Source organism: Trachemys scripta, chromosome 6 (genome assembly GCF_013100865.1).
Source record: "Trachemys scripta elegans isolate TJP31775 chromosome 6, CAS_Tse_1.0, whole genome shotgun sequence".
In the NCBI taxonomy this organism is placed as follows: Eukaryota; Metazoa; Chordata; order Testudines; family Emydidae; genus Trachemys; species Trachemys scripta.
In genome coordinates, this window is record NC_048303.1 from 24891099 (window position 1) to 24911458 (window position 20360).

Below are 20360 nucleotides of genomic sequence, written 5' to 3' on the forward strand. Positions count from 1 at the left end.
GCCCTTGTTGGGATCCTGACACTGGGTCAGCCAGCACAGCTTCAACTTCTAAATGTATGCCAGCCAGCCAGCAGCTCCACTGCCTCCCTCTTCAAAATGGTTCTCACCCCAAAACCTCCGGGCCCCAAACGTGGGTCTACTGGTAAATAGGTCCTTGGCTGAGAAGGAGAATACTTTAAATAGGTGAGACTCTAGAATAATTTGAAAGCTGAAAGCAGCTATGTGCACACAGATGTATTACACTAAAGTTTTCTCTACATTAAGCTCTACTTGGGGCTGTGGAGTTGGTGACAGGGAGACAGTTACACCACCCTGATTCTGCACCCCAGTTCCAGCATGCACTATCATGTGCTGCAGGCATAGAGTCCTTAAAGGGGCACATTCCTGTGTAGTATTGGTGTAGAGACATGGAGCACCACCACACCCTCTATGCTGGGTGTTGGGGACAGCTAACAGCAGATGACTTTGAGTCAGTGAGGAGTTCACCTCTTCCAGGAAAGTTCTCTACTGGTGAGTTACAGCCAGAATCTGTCCCTGTTGCTATTTGTACTTCTACAGTTCTTTCATCCCAAAGTACTCTACAAACAGACATACAAAGTATGTGTATATCTCTCACTGATGGATGGGACTGGGTAGTGGATATGGCTTCAGGCTAAGGATATGATATTTATTTTTAAAGTTACTGAACAATCTCAAAAGGTGTTCCTGTCATGCATATGTTGTGTTACAGCTACTATCCTTCCCAATGTTCCTGATGCCCAGTTACCTTTAGTTATCTCCTATTGTCAGGGCTGTCCTTAGGATTTATGGGGCCCTATGCAGTATTATTAAAATGATGCCTCTATGCCTGACGGCAGCCCGGGCTCGCATGTGTATTTTAGATAAGGGTGGTCTTTTGAAAGATTTATTTAAAAAACTATATGTCTGAAGATCCAAGCATTTAAGGCTAAGATGAATACTCGGATTGTGCATCTAAAAATCTATGCAAGGATTTTTTAGAGACGTGATATTATAATCTTCAGCAGCACACTAACAAAATATTTTTAAATCAAATTTTAAACTAAGGTCCAACATGTTCTGAGTAAATATTACAGTAATGCACAACTGTTTTTGTCAGTAAATTCAGAAACTGACAGTATATACCTGGGGGATGGCAAATGCCTGTTAAATGTCTTCATTACCACTTGAATGGCTCTTTAACAGTTTCAGTGTTGTGCTGATAGGTCTGGCAGGCTGGAGGCTTTTTCACTTTTAAGTATTAGATCCCCTCCAGAGGAAGACTCACCAGGCTGCAGCAGCCAGGTGTGGTGGGAGCCTGCTGGAAGGGTCAGATTAGAACAGGGATAGGAAGAGGTGGAAGGGTGGACACTAAGATCCAGAGGTCCCCCAAATTTATGCTGTGTATGCCTAAGGACGCCCCTGCCTATTGTAAACACTATAGGAAAGCCCAGTCCACTAGATAATAAGCAATAAACAGAGTAAGCAATGGATTTTTTTCTCTTCCCTCACATTCATCATTTTTGCAGGTGACTGGCTGGCCTGCTTACTCCTTCCTGGACCTCCAGAGGTAACTGCTTGGCCTGCTTCTCCTGCCTGCCACACTTATGGAGATCTCTATTTCCTAGAGTGTAGGGATCAGTGACGGATTGGATCACAGAAACCACCTTGGGAGCTGCCACCTGATGTGCCAAGACTACCTCTGCTCCTGTTTTCCCTGCCAGCTCAGGACTCCAGCACCCTGTCTTGCTGAGCCAGACACTCCCATCTGCTCCAACACGGACCCAGGGTCTGAATCACTTGCCCCAAAGCTGCAAGTTTATCTGAAAACAGCTCACAGAAGTGTGCTTGTCTTTAGCACTCAGATGCCCAACTCCCAATCGGGTCTAAACCCAGATAAATCCATTTTACCCTGCATAAAGCTTATGCAGGGCAAACTCATAAATTGTTCGCCCTCTATAGCACTGATAGAGAGATATGCACAGTTGTTTGCTCCCCCAGCTTTTAATATATATTCTGAGTAAATTACAAAGTGATTTTATTAAATACAGACAGTAGGATTTAAGTGGTTGCAAGTAGTAACAGACAGAACAAAGTAAGTCACCAAGCAAAATAAAATAAAATGTGCAAATCTATGTCTAATCAAACTGAATACAGATAATCTCACCCTCAGAGATGCTTCAGTAAGTTTTTTCTGAGACTGGACACCTTCCAGGCCTGGGCACAATTCTTTCCCCTGGTACAGCTCTTGTTCCAGCTCAGGTGATAGCTAGGGGATTTCTTTATGATGGCTCCTCTCTTCCCTTTGTTCTCTTCCACCCCTTTATATATCTTTTGCATAAGGCGGGAACCCTTTGTCCCTCTGGGTTTCCACCCCACCTCACTGGAAAAGCACCAGATTAAAGATGGATTCCAGTTCAGGTGACATGATCACATGTCACTGCAAGACTTCATTACTCACTTGCCAGCACACACATATACAGGAAGACTCACAGGTAAACACAGCCATCTGCAGACAATGGGAGTCATCAAGATTCCAAACCATCATTAATAGCCCACACTTTACATAATTACAATAGGCCCTCAGAGTTATATTTTATATTTCTAGTTTTAGATACAAGAGTGGTACATATATACAAATCGGATGATCACACTCAGTAGATTATAAGCTTTGTAATGATACCTTACAAGAGACCTTTTGCATGAAGCATATCCCAGTTACGTTATATTCACTTTTTACCATATTTTTCTAAAACTATCCCAGTTACATTATATTCACTTATTATCATGTTTTTATAAAACCATATAGATTGCACAACGTCACAGGATCATTGTACTGGGCATGATTTGGGGAAGGAGATTCCCTAAAGAGAGGGGAGTGGGCCAGTTGTCCTCAGAGATACTAGTAGTGGGCACTAGGGGCCAGATTTCTAAGGCCTTGTCTACACTACGAGAGTAGTTCGATTTTACTTAAATCGAATATTTGGAATCGATATTGCAAAGTCGAACGTGTGTGTCCACACTAAGGACAGTAATTCGACTTTGTGAGTCCACACTAACGGGGAAAGCGTCGACATTGGAAGCGGTGCACTGTGGGCAGCTATCCCACAGTTCCCGCAGTCCCCGCTGCCCATTGGAATTCTGGGTCGAGCCAGCAATGCCTTCTGGGTAAAAAAATGTGTCGAGGGTGCTTTTGGGTAACTGTCGTCATCCATCCATCACTCACTCCCGCCCTCCCTCCCTCCCTGAAAGCGCCGGCGGGAAATCATTTCGCGCACTTTTCAAGTCATTGACAGCGCGGACGCCACAGCACTGTGAGCATGGAGCCCGCTGCAACCATCGCTGCAGTTGTGGCCGCTCTCAACGCCTCGCAGCTTATCATACAGGTTGCCCTGAGGCAGATGCAGAAAAGTCAGGCGAGGAGGCTACGTCAACGCGGTGATGGCCTGAAGTCTGAGAGTAGCACAGACCTCTCAGAAAGCAGGGGACCCAGCGCCGAGGACATCACGGTGGCAATGGGTCATGTTGATGCCGTGGAACGGCGATTCTGGGCCCGGGAAACAAGCACTGAGTGGTGGGACCGCATAGTGCTGCAGGTCTGGGATGAATCACAGTGGCTGCGAAACTTCCGCATGCGGAAGGGAACTTTCCTTGAACTTTGTGAGTTGCTGTCCCCTGCCCTGAAGCGCAATGACACCCGGATGCGACCAGCCCTGACTGTCCAGAAGCGAGTGGCCATAGCCCTCTGGAAGCTTGCAACGCCAGACAGCTACCGGTCAGTCGCGAACCAGTTTGGGGTGGGCAAATCTACCGTGGGGGTTGTTGTGATGCAAGTAGCCAAGGCAATCGTTGATGTACTGCTGCCAAAGGTAGTGACCCTGGGAAACTTGGAGGCGATCATAGATGGCTTCGCAGCGATGGGATTCCCAAACTGCGGTGGGGCCATAGATGGAACTCACATCCCTATCCTGGCACCGGACCACCAGGCCAGCCAGTACATTAACAGAAAGGGCTACTTTTCCATGGTGCTGCAAGCACTGGTGGACCACAGGGGACGTTTTACCAACATCTACGTGGGATGGCCGGGCAAGGTTCATGACGCTCGTGTTTTCAGGAACTCTGGTCTGTTTAGACGGCTGCAGCAAGGTATTTACTTCCCGGACCACAAAATAACTGTTGGGGATGTGGAGATGCCTATAGTCATCCTCGGGGACCCAGCCTACCCGCTAATGCCCTGGCTCATGAAGCCCTATACAGGTGCCCTGGACACTGAAAAAGAACTCTTCAACTACCGGCTGAGCAAGTGCAGAATGGTGGTGGAGTGTGCTTTTGGACGTCTCAAGGGGAGATGGAGAAGCTTGCTGACTCGCTGTGATCTCAGCGAAACCAATATCCCCATTGTTATAGCAGCTTGCTGTGTGCTCCACAATCTCTGTGAGAGCAAGGGGGAGACCTTTATGGCGGGGTGGGAGGTTGAGGAAATTAGCCTGGCTGCTGATTACTCACAGCCAGACAGCCGGGCGATTAGAAGAGACCAGCGGGAAGCGCTGTGCATCCGGGAGGCTTTGAAAGCAAAGTTCCTGAGTGAGCAGGGTAACCTGTGACTTTCTAATTTTGTGTACAGAGAAGCCTTCACCCCACTTCCAACACACGTTTCAAAATAAAAATAGTTCAACTTTGTTAAAGCACACCGTTTTCTTTAATACTGTTTTCGCGGGAATTTTTAAAAACTGGGACGCAGACTGTGGTGCGGAGCGGGTGTAGTGTAGTCGCGCGAATGCAGCTTCTAAACTCAAGGACTGACAGGCTCCGCTGCGGTGGGATGGTTCTTTCAACGGAGCCTGTCACCCCTCCTGATAGGGACTGTGTGTATGGGGGGTCTATGTGACTTTGTGGCAGGGGGGGGACGGTTACAGATCCCCTGCTGTGTGGCTCTGTGATCCTGCCTAAGGACCACCGCTTAAGATCTCTAACTGCCCTCCCCTGCCACAAAGTCACAGAGCAACCCACCCCCCACCACATAACATGAAAAGAACCTCCCAGACTAACCAGGGTAAGTAGTCACTGCATCACTGCACTATGTATGTGCCTTGCTGCTGTGCCTGCCCCCGACTATGTACCCTGCCAAAGGTGACTGTCCTGTCCAATTACCAACCCCCTTTCCCCCCCTCCTCCAAAAGAACATGATGGAAACAGTAGTTAACAGAAACATATTTTTTATTATCAACTACACATGGGACTGGGAAGTGAAACTTGGACGGGGGCTTGTGTCAGGCGGGAAGGAAAGTACTTGTCAAACTTTGGGGAATGAGAGCCTTCTGCTGCTCGAGCTCTCTGCAGGGGTGGAGTGAGAGTTAGCAGGGACTCTGCCGCCTCTCCTTCTGTGCACTTTGGGTGAAGGGAGTATGGGACTTGGTGGCGGGGGAGGGCGGTTAGAGATGGACTGCAGCGGGGCTCTGTCCTCCTGCCTCCGTTCCTGCAGAACATCCACAAGGCGCCGGAGCGTGTCCGTTTGCTCCCTCAGTAGTCCAAGCAGGGTTTGAGTCGCCTGCTGGTCTTCCTGACGCCACCTCTCCTCCCGATCCATGTTGGCTTGGTGCATTTGGGACAAGTTCTCCCGCCACTGGGTCTGCTGTGCTGCCTGGGCTCGGGAGCAGGCTATAAGCTCTGAGAACATGTCCTCCCGTGTCCTCTTCTTCTTATGCCTAATCCTCCCTAGCCTCTGGGAGTGTGATGACAGGCTAGGTTGTGAGACAGTCGCAGATGGGGCTGTGGGAATGGGAAAAAGGGAGTGAATTCCTCAGAAAGCTAAATGTACTTGTGAACAAAGAACATAGTCTTTCTCTGTGAACAGGACCATGCACAGCACCTATCACATGCGCACTCAGCACAAGGTCGAATTCTCGGCCTTCGCATTCAGTGTCTGGGGTTTTGCAGAGCACTTTCGAGAACCCTGTCAGGACAACGGAATTGCTCTTGCACGCAGACATGGTAAGCCGTAGATTCGTGGCAGCTTAAAACTTTAATATTAGCAATGGCCTCATTTCACATTGAAATCAATGTCGGTCCCTGCTGCCAGCAATCCGGCAAGCAGGAAGTCTGCTCCTGTCCCACACCCTCGCGGCTGTCCCCGGGAACGATCCCTTTCGGCTGACCCTCTCCCGCCTCCACCGCGTGGCTGCAAACCAGCGGTTACAGTTCTGTAAAGGAACGGTAAAGCAGTCCCAACACTAACATTCCCCTACCTCATTCAAAGCAGGTCATCATGAGCGACATCACCCTCATGAGGATCTCTGAGAGCGACAGACAGAGAATGCTCCGGGAAAGCCTTCAAAGACCAGGGCCGTATGCCGCCATGCTGTGCCAAGCAATGATTCTGGAGTACTTGCTAGTCTCGTGGCGCGGCAACGTGTCCTACAACGGAGGACCCAATAAGGCCGCTCTCCCCAAGAACCTAATGCAGCGGATTTCAAATTACCTGCAGGAGAGCTTCCTTGAGATGTCCCCGGAGGATTTCTGCTCCATCCCCGGACATATAGACCGCATCTTACTGTAGCTGCAGTAGCAGGGACTAAACAGTAGAGCGGCTTGGGCAGGACAATCATGCAAAACCGGACATTGCTAGATTTTTTTCAAATAGTTGCACTGCCCATGACTGAACCGTTAAGTTAATCAAACTAATCATGAGAAACCCATTTTTTAAATTGTTAATAATCATGTTCTGTTACAAATAAATGTTTAGATGTTTACAACACTTACTGGATGATCCTTCACCAGATTCTGTGTCCGGGGTAACGGCTGGGGAGGGTTGGTAGGGGATCTCTGTAAGGGTGATGAAGAGATCCTGGCTGTCGGGGAAATCAGCGTTGTGAGCGCTGTCGACTGCCTCGTCCTCCTCATCTCCTTCCTCATCTTCCCCGTCCGCTAACATGTCCGAGGATCCGGCCGTGGACACTATCCCATCCTCAGAGTCCACAGTCAGTGGTGGGGTAGTGGTGGCGGCCGCACCGAGGATGGAATGCAGTGCCTCGTAGAAACGGGATGTCTGGGGATGGGATCCGGAGCGTCCGTTTGCCTCTTTGGTCTTCTGGTAGCCTTGCCTCAGCTCCTTGATTTTCACGCGGCACTGCGTTACATCCCGGCTGTATCCTCTCTCTGCCATGTCTTTAGAGATCTTCTCATAGATCTTTGCATTCCGTCTTTTGGATCGCAGCTCGGAAAGCACGGACTCATCGCCCCACACAGCGATGAGATCCAAGACTTCCCGATCAGTCCATGCTGGGGCCCTCTTTCTATTCTGAGATTGCACTGCCATCAGTGCTGGAGAGCTCTGCATCGTTGCCAGTGCTGCTGAGCTCGCCACGATGTCCAGACAGGAAATGAGATTCAAACTGGCCAGACAGGAAAAGGAATTCCAATTCAAATTTTCCCGGGGCTTTTCCTGTGTGGCAGTTCAGAACATCCGAGCTCTTACTGCTGTCCAGAGCGTCAACAGAGTGGTGCACTGTGGGATAGCTCCTGGAGCTATTAGCGTCGATTTCCATCCACACCTAGCCTAATTCGACATGGCCATGTCGAATTTAGCGCTACTCCCCTCGTCGGGGAGGAGTACAGAAGTCGAATTAAAGAGACCTCTATGTCGAACTAAATACCTTCGCGGTGTGGACGGGTGCAGGGTTAATTCGATGTAACGGCGCTAACTTCGACATAAACGTCTAGTGTAGACCAGGCCTAAAAGTGGTTTAGGCACCTACAGATGCACATAGATGCCTAATAAGATTTTTCAAGAGCATCTAGATGCCTAACTCCTATTGATTTCAAATTCAACTAAGTGACTGGCTGCTTCTTTAGTCTTATAAATATCTTTGGGAATCTGGCCCCAAAGATACTGAAAAAGGTACCCATTGCTACAATGATCAACACCCCCCGTCCACAACACCTTTCAAGATCCATGGGCTGTACACATGCCTAGCACAACATGTGATGTACCTCATCCAGTGCATCAAATGCCCCAACAACAACATGGGTAAAACTAGACTATCACTATGCTCTTGAATGAACTCACACAGAAAAATGATAAGACAAAGACACCCTATTACCCGTGGACAAACTCTTTTCACAAAGTGATTACTCCATAGCTGACCTCTTAGTCCTCATACTCAAAGGAAACCTGCAAAACACTTCAAAAGACAAACCTGGGAGCTTAAATTTACAAACCTGCTAGACACCAAAAATAGACTAGTCTAGAAACACTGGTTTTATATTTTAACCCAAATCTACTTTCTCCTATGAGTGCAGAGGTGTTAATTGCTCACTTCATTTTGAATGGTTTCTTGAAACTTCTTGTGCTTAACAGTCTATTCCACCTTGTATTTAACTGTACTTACCTTTCCCAGACCTGAAGAAGAGCTCCAAGTCTTCTCTCATTCACCAACAGAAGTTGGCCCAATAAAATGTACTACTTCACCCACCTTGTCTCTCTTTTATTGTCTTTCTGAGTTAGGTACCCTATCCCATCATCATGTAGCATAGAGTTCCCATGGTTTGCTAGAAACATGTTCTGACAAATGTAGGAATTTTGGTAATAATTTTATAATTCATGTGCATACATCAGTTTTCCTCTGTGCTTTGCGTTCTTACGTACTGAGAGTGTAAACAGTAGGGATGAGGTATTTGATTCATGTAACAGCCTGGTTAGAAACCAGAGTCATTAACAAGCTGACTAGAGTCTACACATGAGTGGAAGATCCAGATTAGACAATGGAAACCCCAATGGCCAGGATATTCATACCTATTAACTAACAGCCAAGAGATTCCCCACCTGTCTGCAGGGAAACAGAGCAAAGGAAAATGGTGTCAGGTGGCTGTGTTAAGAACTGAGCTCATAAAGACATGGGGTTGTCACTGAGAGACAAAAGGGAGAGAGACAGAGAAAGGAAGCAAAGAGATTCTATAGCAGTTGCTTCTCTATGCCAACCTAAGGACTTCCAGATGCTGCATGCCAGGTGACTAATAAATTGCTGCCTTGTTTTGAAAAGGCTGCCTGGTGTCACTGCAAATACTTACAGAGACTATTGCATGCTGAAGAGACACCATTCAAGCCTCTCACAGGAGTCTGGCTTAGCTGGAATCAGTGCAGGAAGTCACAGAGAGCGACAGGGATTGTTGGTGCCCAAAGGCCCAGTTTCAGAGATGGGCAGGCCACGTCCTTCCCTCTGAGGAACGATGTGGTTCCTCAGGACTCTAGTACACTAAAGGAGTCACTCCAAAGGGAGTGGTTACAGGCCGGGACATAGACCAGACACCTGTGCCTTGAGTTTTCAGATATGTGTGAACTTAAATATAAAGAATTTGTTGCAAATAATCTCATGACCTCTAAAGTGCCAGTGCTTGGTCTGCAGCCATTGTCTCTATATACAGGAGAGTTATTAGCTTGTGCTTTGCTACATCCTAAAGAATGATGGCTTCAGAAGAAGACTGACCCACATTCCATGTCCCTCTGATAGGCCTGAGTGACAGCTATGTGAAAAGTGTTTTAAAGTAAGTCATTTAAAATGGAGGGGATTAGGAAAAATGACATGCTTGTCATCTCACTATTAAACTCGGGGAAATAGTTCTACTTACTGACACAAACAGAGCTGAGTCAGGAGATTTAATGCACCTAGTTTGAACAGGAAGGAGTTGAAAGCAGCTCAGCAGGGAGCAAGGACTTCAAAGACAAATGCTGAATTCAATATGCCCTATAATTTCTGCTCAGAAGGGAGCACCCAGCTGTCTGCTTCATTCTCCAAAGTGAGTTTTGTACTTTGAAAAAGTGGCTCACATGGATGTGCCCAACCCCCTGAAACCGAGAACATCCCTGAACCCTGGAGGAGTTGGGCTCCACATCAAAGCATTGCCTCTGAGGCCCATGAACTGATATACCCAAGATCAGTGTATCTGTTCATCAAGGATCTGAGCTGTCCCTGAATGAAGAAATAGAAAAACAGAGAGCCTTGGCTAGCTGACAGTAAAATATTGACATTTCAGCAGTTGGGGGGTGGAGAGGGGAGAGGAGAGTGCTCTTGGGAGGGCCGGGAGAATTTCCCAATCTACACAGAAACTTGATTGCACTTTTCCTGTGGTCTTAGGTTGCATAACACTGGCCGAACTCACATTGATGTGCCAGAAACACACCCGGTTGTGTTAGGGATTTGTTATTGGCCAACACTGTAATTTGTTAAATCATAAGATGACAGTGCTTGGGGCCATCTTAATAAATAGTTATGAATGATGAATTCAAGCAAGGGAATTGGCTTGATGGTTGAGTTAAGAGCAAGCTGCAGGCACCAAGAGGATCTGAGTTCAAGGTCCAAGAAGGCTTCTCATCTGTGTACAATACTAGTAATCTCACCTCTGAATGGATAATGTCAGAACTTCCAGAGAAGAGCAACAAAAATGATGAAGTGCCTCAAAAACTTATAGGAAAAGAGAGAAGATTAGGATTCTTCATGATATGAAGAAGACAAATAAAATGGGACACAATAAAAGTTTAGACAAGGTAGATCAGAAGGGGACTGGAATTGAAAAGATGGGAAATTCAAAGCCAATAAGAGGAGATACATTTTCATACAACACATAACTAAATCATAGAACTCATGAGGCCAACCCCCTCCCACCTAATCGGTGTCTTTCATCCCTTTGAATCTTAAGAATATCCAGTTATTGTTAATAAACTTTTTAGAAGGGATGTTAACTCTCATACTTCAGGATTTAAGCCTCTTTTAGGAAGTCAGGATGAAAGCTACTTTGGAACAAATTATCCCTAGAACTGAGCAAATGACAACTTCTTCACTTTGGGGCCAACACCCCCCCCCAAAAAAAATATCCAGTTACATTTGGACCAAGACAATTTTCAAACATTTTTTCTGATGACTAAAAACACCCCCCCCAAACCCTAAAAATAGTTTGCTTCAAGTTCACCAAAATGTTTGTCTACTCTAAATTAGAGTTTTTCCATTTCAGTTCAGCCATTTCAGGAGTTACACCCTGGGTGTGTGTTTTATTTTTTAATTGGCCAAATTTGAAATCAAAACATTGAGTCAACGTTTTGTTTAGACTTTTCAAGTCAAAACAATTTTTTCCCCTTCAACTGAAACTATTCAGGTCACCCCTGTTTCTGACCCCCTCCCCCCAAAAAAGCCTTTTTTGTGTGTGTGGACAAAACCACTTCAATCCCCCCCCCCCCCCCAAAAAAAAAGAAAAGTTCTCCTAACTTCAGTTATCCCATTTCTGCCTACTTCAGGGTTCTTATACCTTCCCCCAAAGCATCTGGTATTCACCACTGTCAAAGACAAGGTATTGGACTAGATCTGGCTCTTGGATCTGATCCAGTTTGGTAATTCCTACAATCTTATTTTAGGAGCACTGAGCTAGCAGGACTCTGTTGCTGAAGGTGAAATGTATCTTTTTGCATATCTTTATGGAGATACCATATAAGTAGTGCAACTCTTCAGACAGCTGGTCACTATTACATGGTACTGATGCACTATTAATAAGGTCTGGCTTGAGAAAATGGAATATAGACTAGGAGCTTTGAAATGTCAGTAATCCGTAGCCCCATCACTAGAAAAGTAAATGAATCTCTCAGGGAGAAATGTGTCAGCCAAAACAAGCAACAGTCCAGATTATACTTTAGTACCACGTTTATTATAAACAACAGAGCTAAAATAACAGTCTCCATACAAGTATATAACTACCGCTGCCTTTAGCCATATATGGTTATTATGCCATACAGATGCAATATAAAATCTAAAGAACAGGAGTACTTGTGGCACCTTCAAGACTAAAATTTATTTGAGCATAAGCTTTCGTGGGCTACTGCCCATTTCTTTGGATGCAACATAAACCCACGAAAGCTTATGCTCAAATAAATTTGTTAGTCTCTAAGGTGCCACAAGTACTCCTGTTCTTTTTGCGGATACAAACTAACATGGCTGCTACTCTGAAACCTATAAAATCTAAGGAGTCTGAAACTGATACTACCAGGTAGCATTTTAAAAAAAGGTAACAAGAATCTTTCTTGGTTACAATAAGAAGACAGCCCTGTAGATTAATGCACACATTTTACTGTCTGTTCTGGGTAAAACAAAATCTAGTACAAAGCTGTTGATACAAAGAAAAAATGAAAGGCATTACCTTCTCTGTCCTGAAACCAAGCTGGTGGCTTCTAAAATGCATAGCGCACATATAAGTTGCAGGATAGCATGCATGCTTCTAGCTTTTTTAGCTAGGTGGAAGAAACTGCTGGGACTGAATTTGGAGTCTTTATTTGTTCCCTGCGTCATTTATTACCAGAAGCACAAAAGCAACACCCACAAAGCATGCCAATGATAGGCCATAGCTAATGTTGACTTATGGTACGTGCTCAAGAGTTCATTGAAAGCATGGTGGGAAAGTAAGCCTGTATGAATATTCAGGTTGTCTTTTGTTGCAGTATTTTGCCAGCAAAGAGTGCTATATTCTTTTTTCAGTATTCTCCAACCAGGTAGGGAGTAGAGCTTTTCTACTGAGCTAGAAGACACTTGAATACATACAACTTTCCATTGTATTCCTTTTGCAGTATTCTCCAAACAGTTCAGAAATTGTCTATATTCCAAGGAATCCCAATGTGGAAGCTTGGGACACGGGGAGATTTTTTGCAAGCCCAAAGGACTTGCACTTACTCAGACTTTAAGATTGTGATCATCTACCCTGAACATCACAGGGCAGAGAACCTTACCCACCCACTCCTGTAATAGACCCCTAAACTCTAGCTGAGTTACTGAAGTCTTCAAATCATGGTTTAAAGACTTGAAGTTACAGAAAATTCACTATTTACACTATTGTGCTACTGAATTATTAGTCATGACTGAAGGCCAGAACAGTTGAAGAACCAGTTGTTTGTCTAAAGGGCATAGGGACTCAAAACAAATGAGTCCCTAGGACACTGCCATCAGACCCCACAATTTCATAGAGATGGCACCAAGTGCTGGATTCTGCAAGTTACTCTATGCTACTTGTGGTGCAAGAGTGGATATTTCCAAGACCACTATCTCTGTCAAAGTCTCATTGTCAAAACTCATTCTGGAGAAGTCACCTGCCTATAGTATTGCAGGTATTATGGGCTATTATACCTGCTGAGTGCTTTGAGCCCAGGAACAATATATTACATTGAATCTACTGCCCTATTTTCCAGGGATGAATGGAGCATGTAACCTTTTGCTGTTTCCTTTATGGATTTCCCTGTAGTTAGGAATCTCTCTTCATTTTGGGATTGGCCCACTACCTAGGAGAGGGGCCCACTTGCTCATTTAAGCGCCCAAAAATCAGGGTTAAGTTTCCCTAGTAGGAAAGATTTCAGGGTATGGACTTTGTCCTAGGAATGTTTTAGTGCTGAATAGTTGAGATACCTGTACCGCTAAGTGGGCCGTGCCCATTTGCTCATCCAGATCAGTTCTTTTAATAACCGAGTGACTCCTGCTACTATAACAGTGTTTACCATTTCAGAAGTGTGAAGCAATAACTACATATCAGGAAGATAAAAACCTTATACAGCAGAGTAGCTATAAGTTTGCACTTGATGTAGCAAACTTGCAATTGTCCAGTGTTAGTTTGCTCTATTGGATGTGTGTGTATGGTTATTTTGTTTATAGGCTAAAGGCTTTTCCTCTGTCTTTACACTTCTATTGGAGTCTGTCATCTTTGACTGTCAAAGCCAAGTCAACTTAATTCCACTTTAAGATTAGACAGGTTTCCACTCTTAATGGCACTGGAGAATAGTACATGGGTTGAATGAGTTTTCCCCTTTCAAACTCTCACTAGTCTTGGCAAAGTCTCTACAAAAAACACAGGACATGTCTACACAAAGTGCTACATTAGTGTACCAATGCAGCTGTGCCACTGTAGTACTTAAGCTAAGATGCTCCTAGACCAAAGGAGGAGCATCTCCCATCAGTGTAGTTTATCCACACTTCAGAGGTGGTAGCTGTGTTGATGTGAGCAGCTCTCCCATCAACATAGTGTTCTCTATGTCAATGGTTTTCAAACTGTGGCTTGTGACCCAGTATTGGGTCATGGAATGTAAGACACTGGTCGTGGTGGCTCTGGTCTGCACCATGGACTGGTCTGTTAAGAGTCCCATTGGCAGTGCTGTGCGGTTAAGGCAGGCTAGTTCCTACCTGTTCTGGCTGCTTCCAGGGCACAGTGCAGTGTCAGAAGTAGGTCCAGCTCCTACATGGGGGGCCATGGGGCACCATGCCAATAGGAGCTGGGGGTTGATACCTGTGGGCAAGAGCTGCTTATGTGCTTCTGCCTAGGAGCTAGATCTGCTGCTTGCCACTTCTGGAGCACAGCACAGCCTGTGGCGCCAGGACAGGCAGGAAGCCTGCCTTAGCAGCCTTGCTGTGCTGCTGACCAGGAGCTGCCTGAGGTAAGCCCAGGCCCCATCCCTCACCCCACTCCACTCACCTGCCCCAATCCTGACCCCTCCCCCCAAACTGAGCCCTTTCCTTTACCCTAAACCCCTCATCCCAGCCCCACCCCAGAGCCTTCACCCCCAGCCCAGGGCCCTGACCCCCTCCTGCACCTCAAGCTCTTGCCCAGAGCCCCCTCCCACACCCTGAGCCCCTCATCCCCTGTTGGGCAATGAACATTAACAATTACTTCAACTGGGTTTTCAAACTTTTTTCTGGTGACCACTGCTCTACATGGAGGGGTTAGGTTGTTAGAACTATGTTGCTCAGAGGTGTGGATTTTTCATGCCCCTGAGTGGTGTTACACCACTACAGGTTTGTAATATAGACCTGGCCTCAGACCATTCCTTTAGGCTAGAGAGTCTCACTCTAACCTTTAATGCTGTGCAGTAATGGGTGGAGGGCTATTTTTCACCCCAATAGGTTTAAAGGAGGAGTTGCCAGATTTGTTTTGAAATGCTGCTCAAAGCACACTGACTGTCCCTCAACTCACAAGCCATTACCCACAGAATGTGGATAGTGCTATGTACTAGGACTAAACAGGGAAGGCTTGAGTAACAACTGTTCCTGGTGCACTGTTTAAACAAAACTAGGAGTGTTTAACTGGATTTCATCTTTGTTTTTAATCAGTATACTGTAGTGCAGGATGTACTGTTTCAGGAGGCAAGTTATTCCCAGCAGAAAACATGGACATTGACTCTTTAGCAATCCAAGTCCCATAGTCAGTTTAAATATTTACCAACATTTTCACTTTCAGCATTTGTCTAACAGAACTTTGACCTGTTGACCAGCTGTATATTTGTTACTTTAATACTAGCAGTCCAATAGCTTATATTCAGGCTATTGCCATAAACCAGCATTTTTCCTGTTACACAGGAGTGGAGTGTTCACTATTTAGAGTGGTTTCACACCCAAGTATTTTACTGTGTTTGTCACATGTCAGAGAAGGTAGAGTTTAGTCCCAGTCTAAGAGCAGATAGAGGGACATTGGTTATGTCTTTTCTATTACTTACCCTCCATCAGCTCATTCCACCATGGATGAAAATAAAAGGTTGCTTGAAATACCATTCCATCTTCTAGGTAGTTGAATCATCCTGTTAAGAAGGCTATCCTAACTTTTCCTACAAAGGCTGAAGTGCCAGGGAAGCATCACTGCTATGCCTGAAGCATCTGTAGGTTAAAGGTAGCGGCAGGGATCATTCAAAAAAAAAAAAAAAATTCAAGCAATTGCTTGAGTTACAGGGCTGACGTGTCAATGCTTATTCTCTCCAATACCATGTGGCTCTTACTGAAGTGCTCTAGCTATGGAGGAGAAAGTGGTCCTAAAAAAAATGGCTACTTGAAATTCTGAAGTATATAAAATAGAAGAAAATGGCTCAAGTTAAACTTCTCTGAAATGCCACTAAGCAAAGTATTCTAACTAGAAAGCATAGTGAATGCTACGATTCCTTTGAGGAAGTCTGTTTGGCCAGAAACAGCCATAAAATTGGAAGTTCTAAATAGTGATCAACTCCTAGGATGTTGAGTTCTTGCTCCAGAAGAAACAAATATGCTGTGTGGCATGTCTGTATGCATTGTTGTACTGCTCCTTCAGGAAAGACAACCCTTACTCATTTGATATAAAGAGCTGCATTTTTTAATGTCATTAGAAAACTTTACTAGTTGTGCAACTACAGTTTATATAATAGTAACATCCATAAGTTTCTACATTTCCAGTTTGAGACAAGTACTTATAAATTCATAACTTTTAATTGCATTGTAGGAAAGTGCACAAGAGAAAAAAGGTTATATACAGAACAAGTTGCCTTCAAATTGAATTTCCAGAAGTAAGTCTCTGTTTAGGTATCCAATTCAACATTAAAGACAGGATAGTATTTCAAGTTTACACTTATAAATGGTTGAGTAAGAAACTAACCACCAACAGAATGGTAAGAGCTGATTAGACCTTTGTCCAAAAAGCAAAGTAACCTAACAGTTTAGTTTATAAGTGACTGATTTAGATACAAGTCAGTTAGTACAGAGGCTCAAAAGAAGGCACTACCTCATTTGAGAGGCGGAGAGCTACCTCAAACATTGAATGAGATGCATCAAAATTCACAAAATACTAAGGCATCAGGTGAAGTCAAGATCAATACAAGATTGCCATTTGCCCTTCCAACACATACTGGAACCAACCTACACCATGTCTGTGACTGAAGTTTAGCGGATTCAATAAACCCATCTGCTTATTCCATTTTCTTTAGCCATCTGCCAAGCTCTCTCGCTTCAAGCAAGAAAAATCCAGCACCCTATTTGATTCCGAAAAACCCTTAGAGGATTTTTAAAAACACAGGACATTAGACACAAGTTGAAGTTTGGATTAGGTGTTTCAGCTTTAGGTCCAAGGTCAGATTCCCGAACATTAGCTTAGACAATGTCAGTTAGAAGCAGTGTTTGAGTTGGTTCTCTACAGCCACTGCTTTTCCAGATTCTGCAACTTTGTAATTAGTCCCTTAACCACAGTCAGATGGAGGGTATTTTGCCATTTTCAATATGAATTAGCAAGCACTGGATTTTTCTTGTCTACTTTGGTTTCTTTTCCACTATTTAGAAATCAGAAGGAAAGCCATAAGTTATCACCAGTTGCACAGTCACCATAAATACAAGAACAATTGTACATTGAAGAGTGGTGGTTTAAGAAAACCTTTAAATGGCTGCCATTTTGTAGTGAGACAGCCATCAGTGGAATCCAGAGGTGTGAAAAAAGCCTGTTTGAAGTGACTCTGCTGCAGAATTTGCAAGATTCTAAATCCACAATTCCCTTTCCCTATGTGGAGGAAAATACATTGTTTCTTCCTCAAAGTGGGTGCTCAACTCCTTACTACAACCATTACAGTAAGTGCTGCAAGGATTAAGTGTAGGTGACCATGTTTAAAAAACACCACAGTAAGACTGGAAGTCAGTGTTTCCACAAGACTTACATATGCAGTTCTTAATCAGAAAAAAAAAAAAAATGAAGAGGCTACAGAAAAAAATTCACATCCACCAACTTGAATCTGGGCCTCCAGTCTGGGTATTTTCCTTGGCTTCATCTTGAATTATGTTAACAGCAGGTTCTCTTTGAGGGCTCATGTTTCAGTCCACACAAGACAGGTTTTAGATCACAGCAGACAGACAATCAGAATAGGCATCAAGGATGAAGGCAGACAATGCAAAATAAGACTAGTAGAAAATGGTGACAAGGAGGGGTGTCTTGTTATTCCATTTGTCCTTTGCTGGTTATACCTGGTTTCTGGCAAAGAGAGAAAATGATTAGGAATAGTGATAATACTTCACCCACTCACCACATAAAACTGCTAGTACAGATGTTGCCAAAAAACCCAAACAAACCACACACATGCAAAAAGGCCTTGAGAGAGAGTGTGAATTCTCAACACCCTCTATTATTCTAAAGGCTTACAGATAAAAAAAGTACTGTAGAGGTTCTAGTCTACATTTAATGTTAAATTTTCAGCAAGAAGCTGGTAACTATTAGGATCTCCAGTAAAATGTGGAAATATTAGTTATGGTTATACTGTCAGCTCATTGTAAGGTTGAGACAATTGAACTGGGGGAAGAGGGAAACTAAGATTTGTTTAACTTGTAGGATCTCCTACATAAATGTAGCCTTTTATGCAGAGTTCTGCAGAGTGCATTTGTTGTATTTTTACATTAGAAGTGGTTATCCACTCAAAGTCTGGAAGAGCTGGCCAGTTTCTAAATAATCCTGCCTATTGTAGTTTAAGTGCAAAGTCTTTCCAAAAGTAGAGTCAATTTTCAACTTGGTGCACCTTGCAGAAGGGACTAAATCAAATTTATGACAAGTGGAAAGTTTGGTTGTAATGAAAGCATTCCTTTTCCAGTGTATGAAGTTGTATTTTAAGCCTTACTATAGGAAACAGTGAAATCAAATCAAGTTAATAGAACAAAACAGTTTTAGTTACTTCAGCAGCATTTATACTTTGCTATTAGGATTTCTGAGTCTGCAGTGACACTGGGAGAGTCCATACATTTCATATGAGTCAGTTATGTTTCACTGTGGTTCAGGCTGCCCTTATCTGCATTAAATCCTGCTTCCATATTTGACTCAGATGTATACATGCCAACTACCATTCTGCTACAAAGAAACAACTAAACAGAGGGATTATACTAGAGAGCATAGCTAAACTGAACTCCGGAGAAGAGTATTCTCAGCTTAAAAAAAAAAAGTAGTAACTGGTTCTAAGTCACCTGACTTCTGATCCTGGAAACAAAATTAAAAGTAGACCACATGCAGTGAACCCCTGTTCTATAATTGGTACTGAAAACTACCCTGCAGCAATTATGGGCCATGGACATTAAGTAATGTGGGGGGTAATCTTGAACTCCATAAGCTTTTAGGAAAAGAGGTAGCTCTTCCACTGCATCCCATTAGTAAATTCAGACTGAGGCCACCTATTTCTTAGTTTAGAAATTAGGGTCAGTGATTTGCATTGCTCCAAGTTCAAATATACTTTTAAAGAGATATTAACAGTCTTGTTTTCCTCCCTTCCCCAACCACTGAGAAAGCTAATAATTTTGCTAGTCAGTTGTATTAGCCACAAGGCCAGACTCTTCTGCACATCAGATCACCTTCCCAGGCCAGTCACATGGGGAAAAGTAGTCAGTAGACTAGCTTTCCAATCCTTCAGTGGTCTCCCCATACTCACTAAGAAACATGTGAATTACAGAGCCACTTACCAAAGTTATGCAAATGGATTTCCAAAAGGATCACCAAAGAGGTCAGAAGATTGCGATGGCTGAGACACAGTCTAAAACAGAAGATTGTTTGGTTATAAGCAATGGACTATTAAACTGGTGAACTCAGCACACCTTGAAAGGTGGTGAGAGTCAGATATTGGGCAAGCGGTTTTAAACAACCCACATTCCAGACATTCTGGAAAGATATTTACAATAGAAGTATTAGCCAACTGTTTAAATGAACAATAGACTAATTCTAAACCAGCCCTAAAAATTTAGGTCTTAACTTTGATTCATACTTATCTATAGGAAGCCCATGTATATTTAATATTCATATGGATTCCTCCAATAAATTTAATTTTAGACTAATTTGAAAAAATCCAGCATTGGAGAAGTTCCAGAGTTTCCATAAAGGGCTTCAAGTCTCATGTTCCAAATGCAGAATGTGGTTAGGCTACTTCCTTCCCCTTAGGATACCAAGGATGGAGGCCTCCATCCTTCGGCTAAAACAGAAGCTACACATTTCATGCTCCTTATCCCATACCCTGCAAAGAGATGACAGGGCCTAAGATAGTTGGAAAAAGTTGTATTGTCAGACCAATATGGCTGCAAAAGCACAACTGCCTCATGCCACAAAACTAAAGGCACCTTCACCCTGGGAGTTAGTAACTTTAGCCAGAGTTTGGCTTAGGTTCACAAGTGGTATTTTTCCCTTACCGGTTACAAAGGTTTGCCAGTCCCCCTGCAGGTGAGTGTTTGAAGTCAAACATGGGAACACAATGGAATTTGCTGACCCTGCTAGGAAGTGGTGTCACCAAATGGTAAGTGCCCCACCAGTGGCCAAACCCCACAGATTTGTACAGCATTGACAGGAGACTTCAGAGAACTACAGGGTAAGTAAACAGCTTCCTAGTACTTACAGAGGGTTGTGAGGAGGTGCTGAAAGGATCGGTTTGAAAGGGGTTTTCAAACAGGGCATCAGGCTTGGAAGCTGGCAGAGTGCTTAGTCTGGGAGCAGGCTTTGGTGGTTCTATGCAAAAAGTATAAACAAGTTACTTTTCTTGTTGAAAGTGCTCAGATTTAGACAGGCCTTGATTTCTGAATGAATACACAGTATGATTTTCTCTAGAACCT

At 44.1% G+C, this 20360-nt stretch overlaps 2 protein-coding genes across 4 annotated transcripts in view; both read right to left on the reverse strand.

The window, feature by feature from the left end:
• Positions 1 to 12338, reverse strand: part of C9 (complement C9) — a 36767-nt gene extending 24429 nt beyond the window's left edge. The window contains exon 1 of the mRNA XM_034774720.1: positions 12175 to 12338. Within this exon, the coding sequence (XP_034630611.1) occupies positions 12175 to 12323 (149 nt within the window). The 5' untranslated portion in view covers positions 12324 to 12338. The remainder of the gene's footprint in view (positions 1 to 12174) is intronic.
• Positions 12339 to 16109: 3771 nt separating this feature from the next.
• Positions 16110 to 20360, reverse strand: part of DAB2 (DAB adaptor protein 2) — a 40937-nt gene continuing 36686 nt past the window's right edge. For all 3 annotated transcript variants that reach the window (XM_034773996.1, XM_034773997.1, XM_034773995.1), the window contains 3 exons: positions 20147 to 20256; positions 19227 to 19297; positions 16110 to 17760 (listed from right to left, as the gene is read on the reverse strand). In XM_034773996.1, the coding sequence (XP_034629887.1) occupies positions 19232 to 19297; positions 20147 to 20256 (176 nt within the window). In that variant the 3' untranslated portion in view covers positions 16110 to 17760; positions 19227 to 19231. The remainder of the gene's footprint in view (positions 17761 to 19226; positions 19298 to 20146; positions 20257 to 20360) is intronic.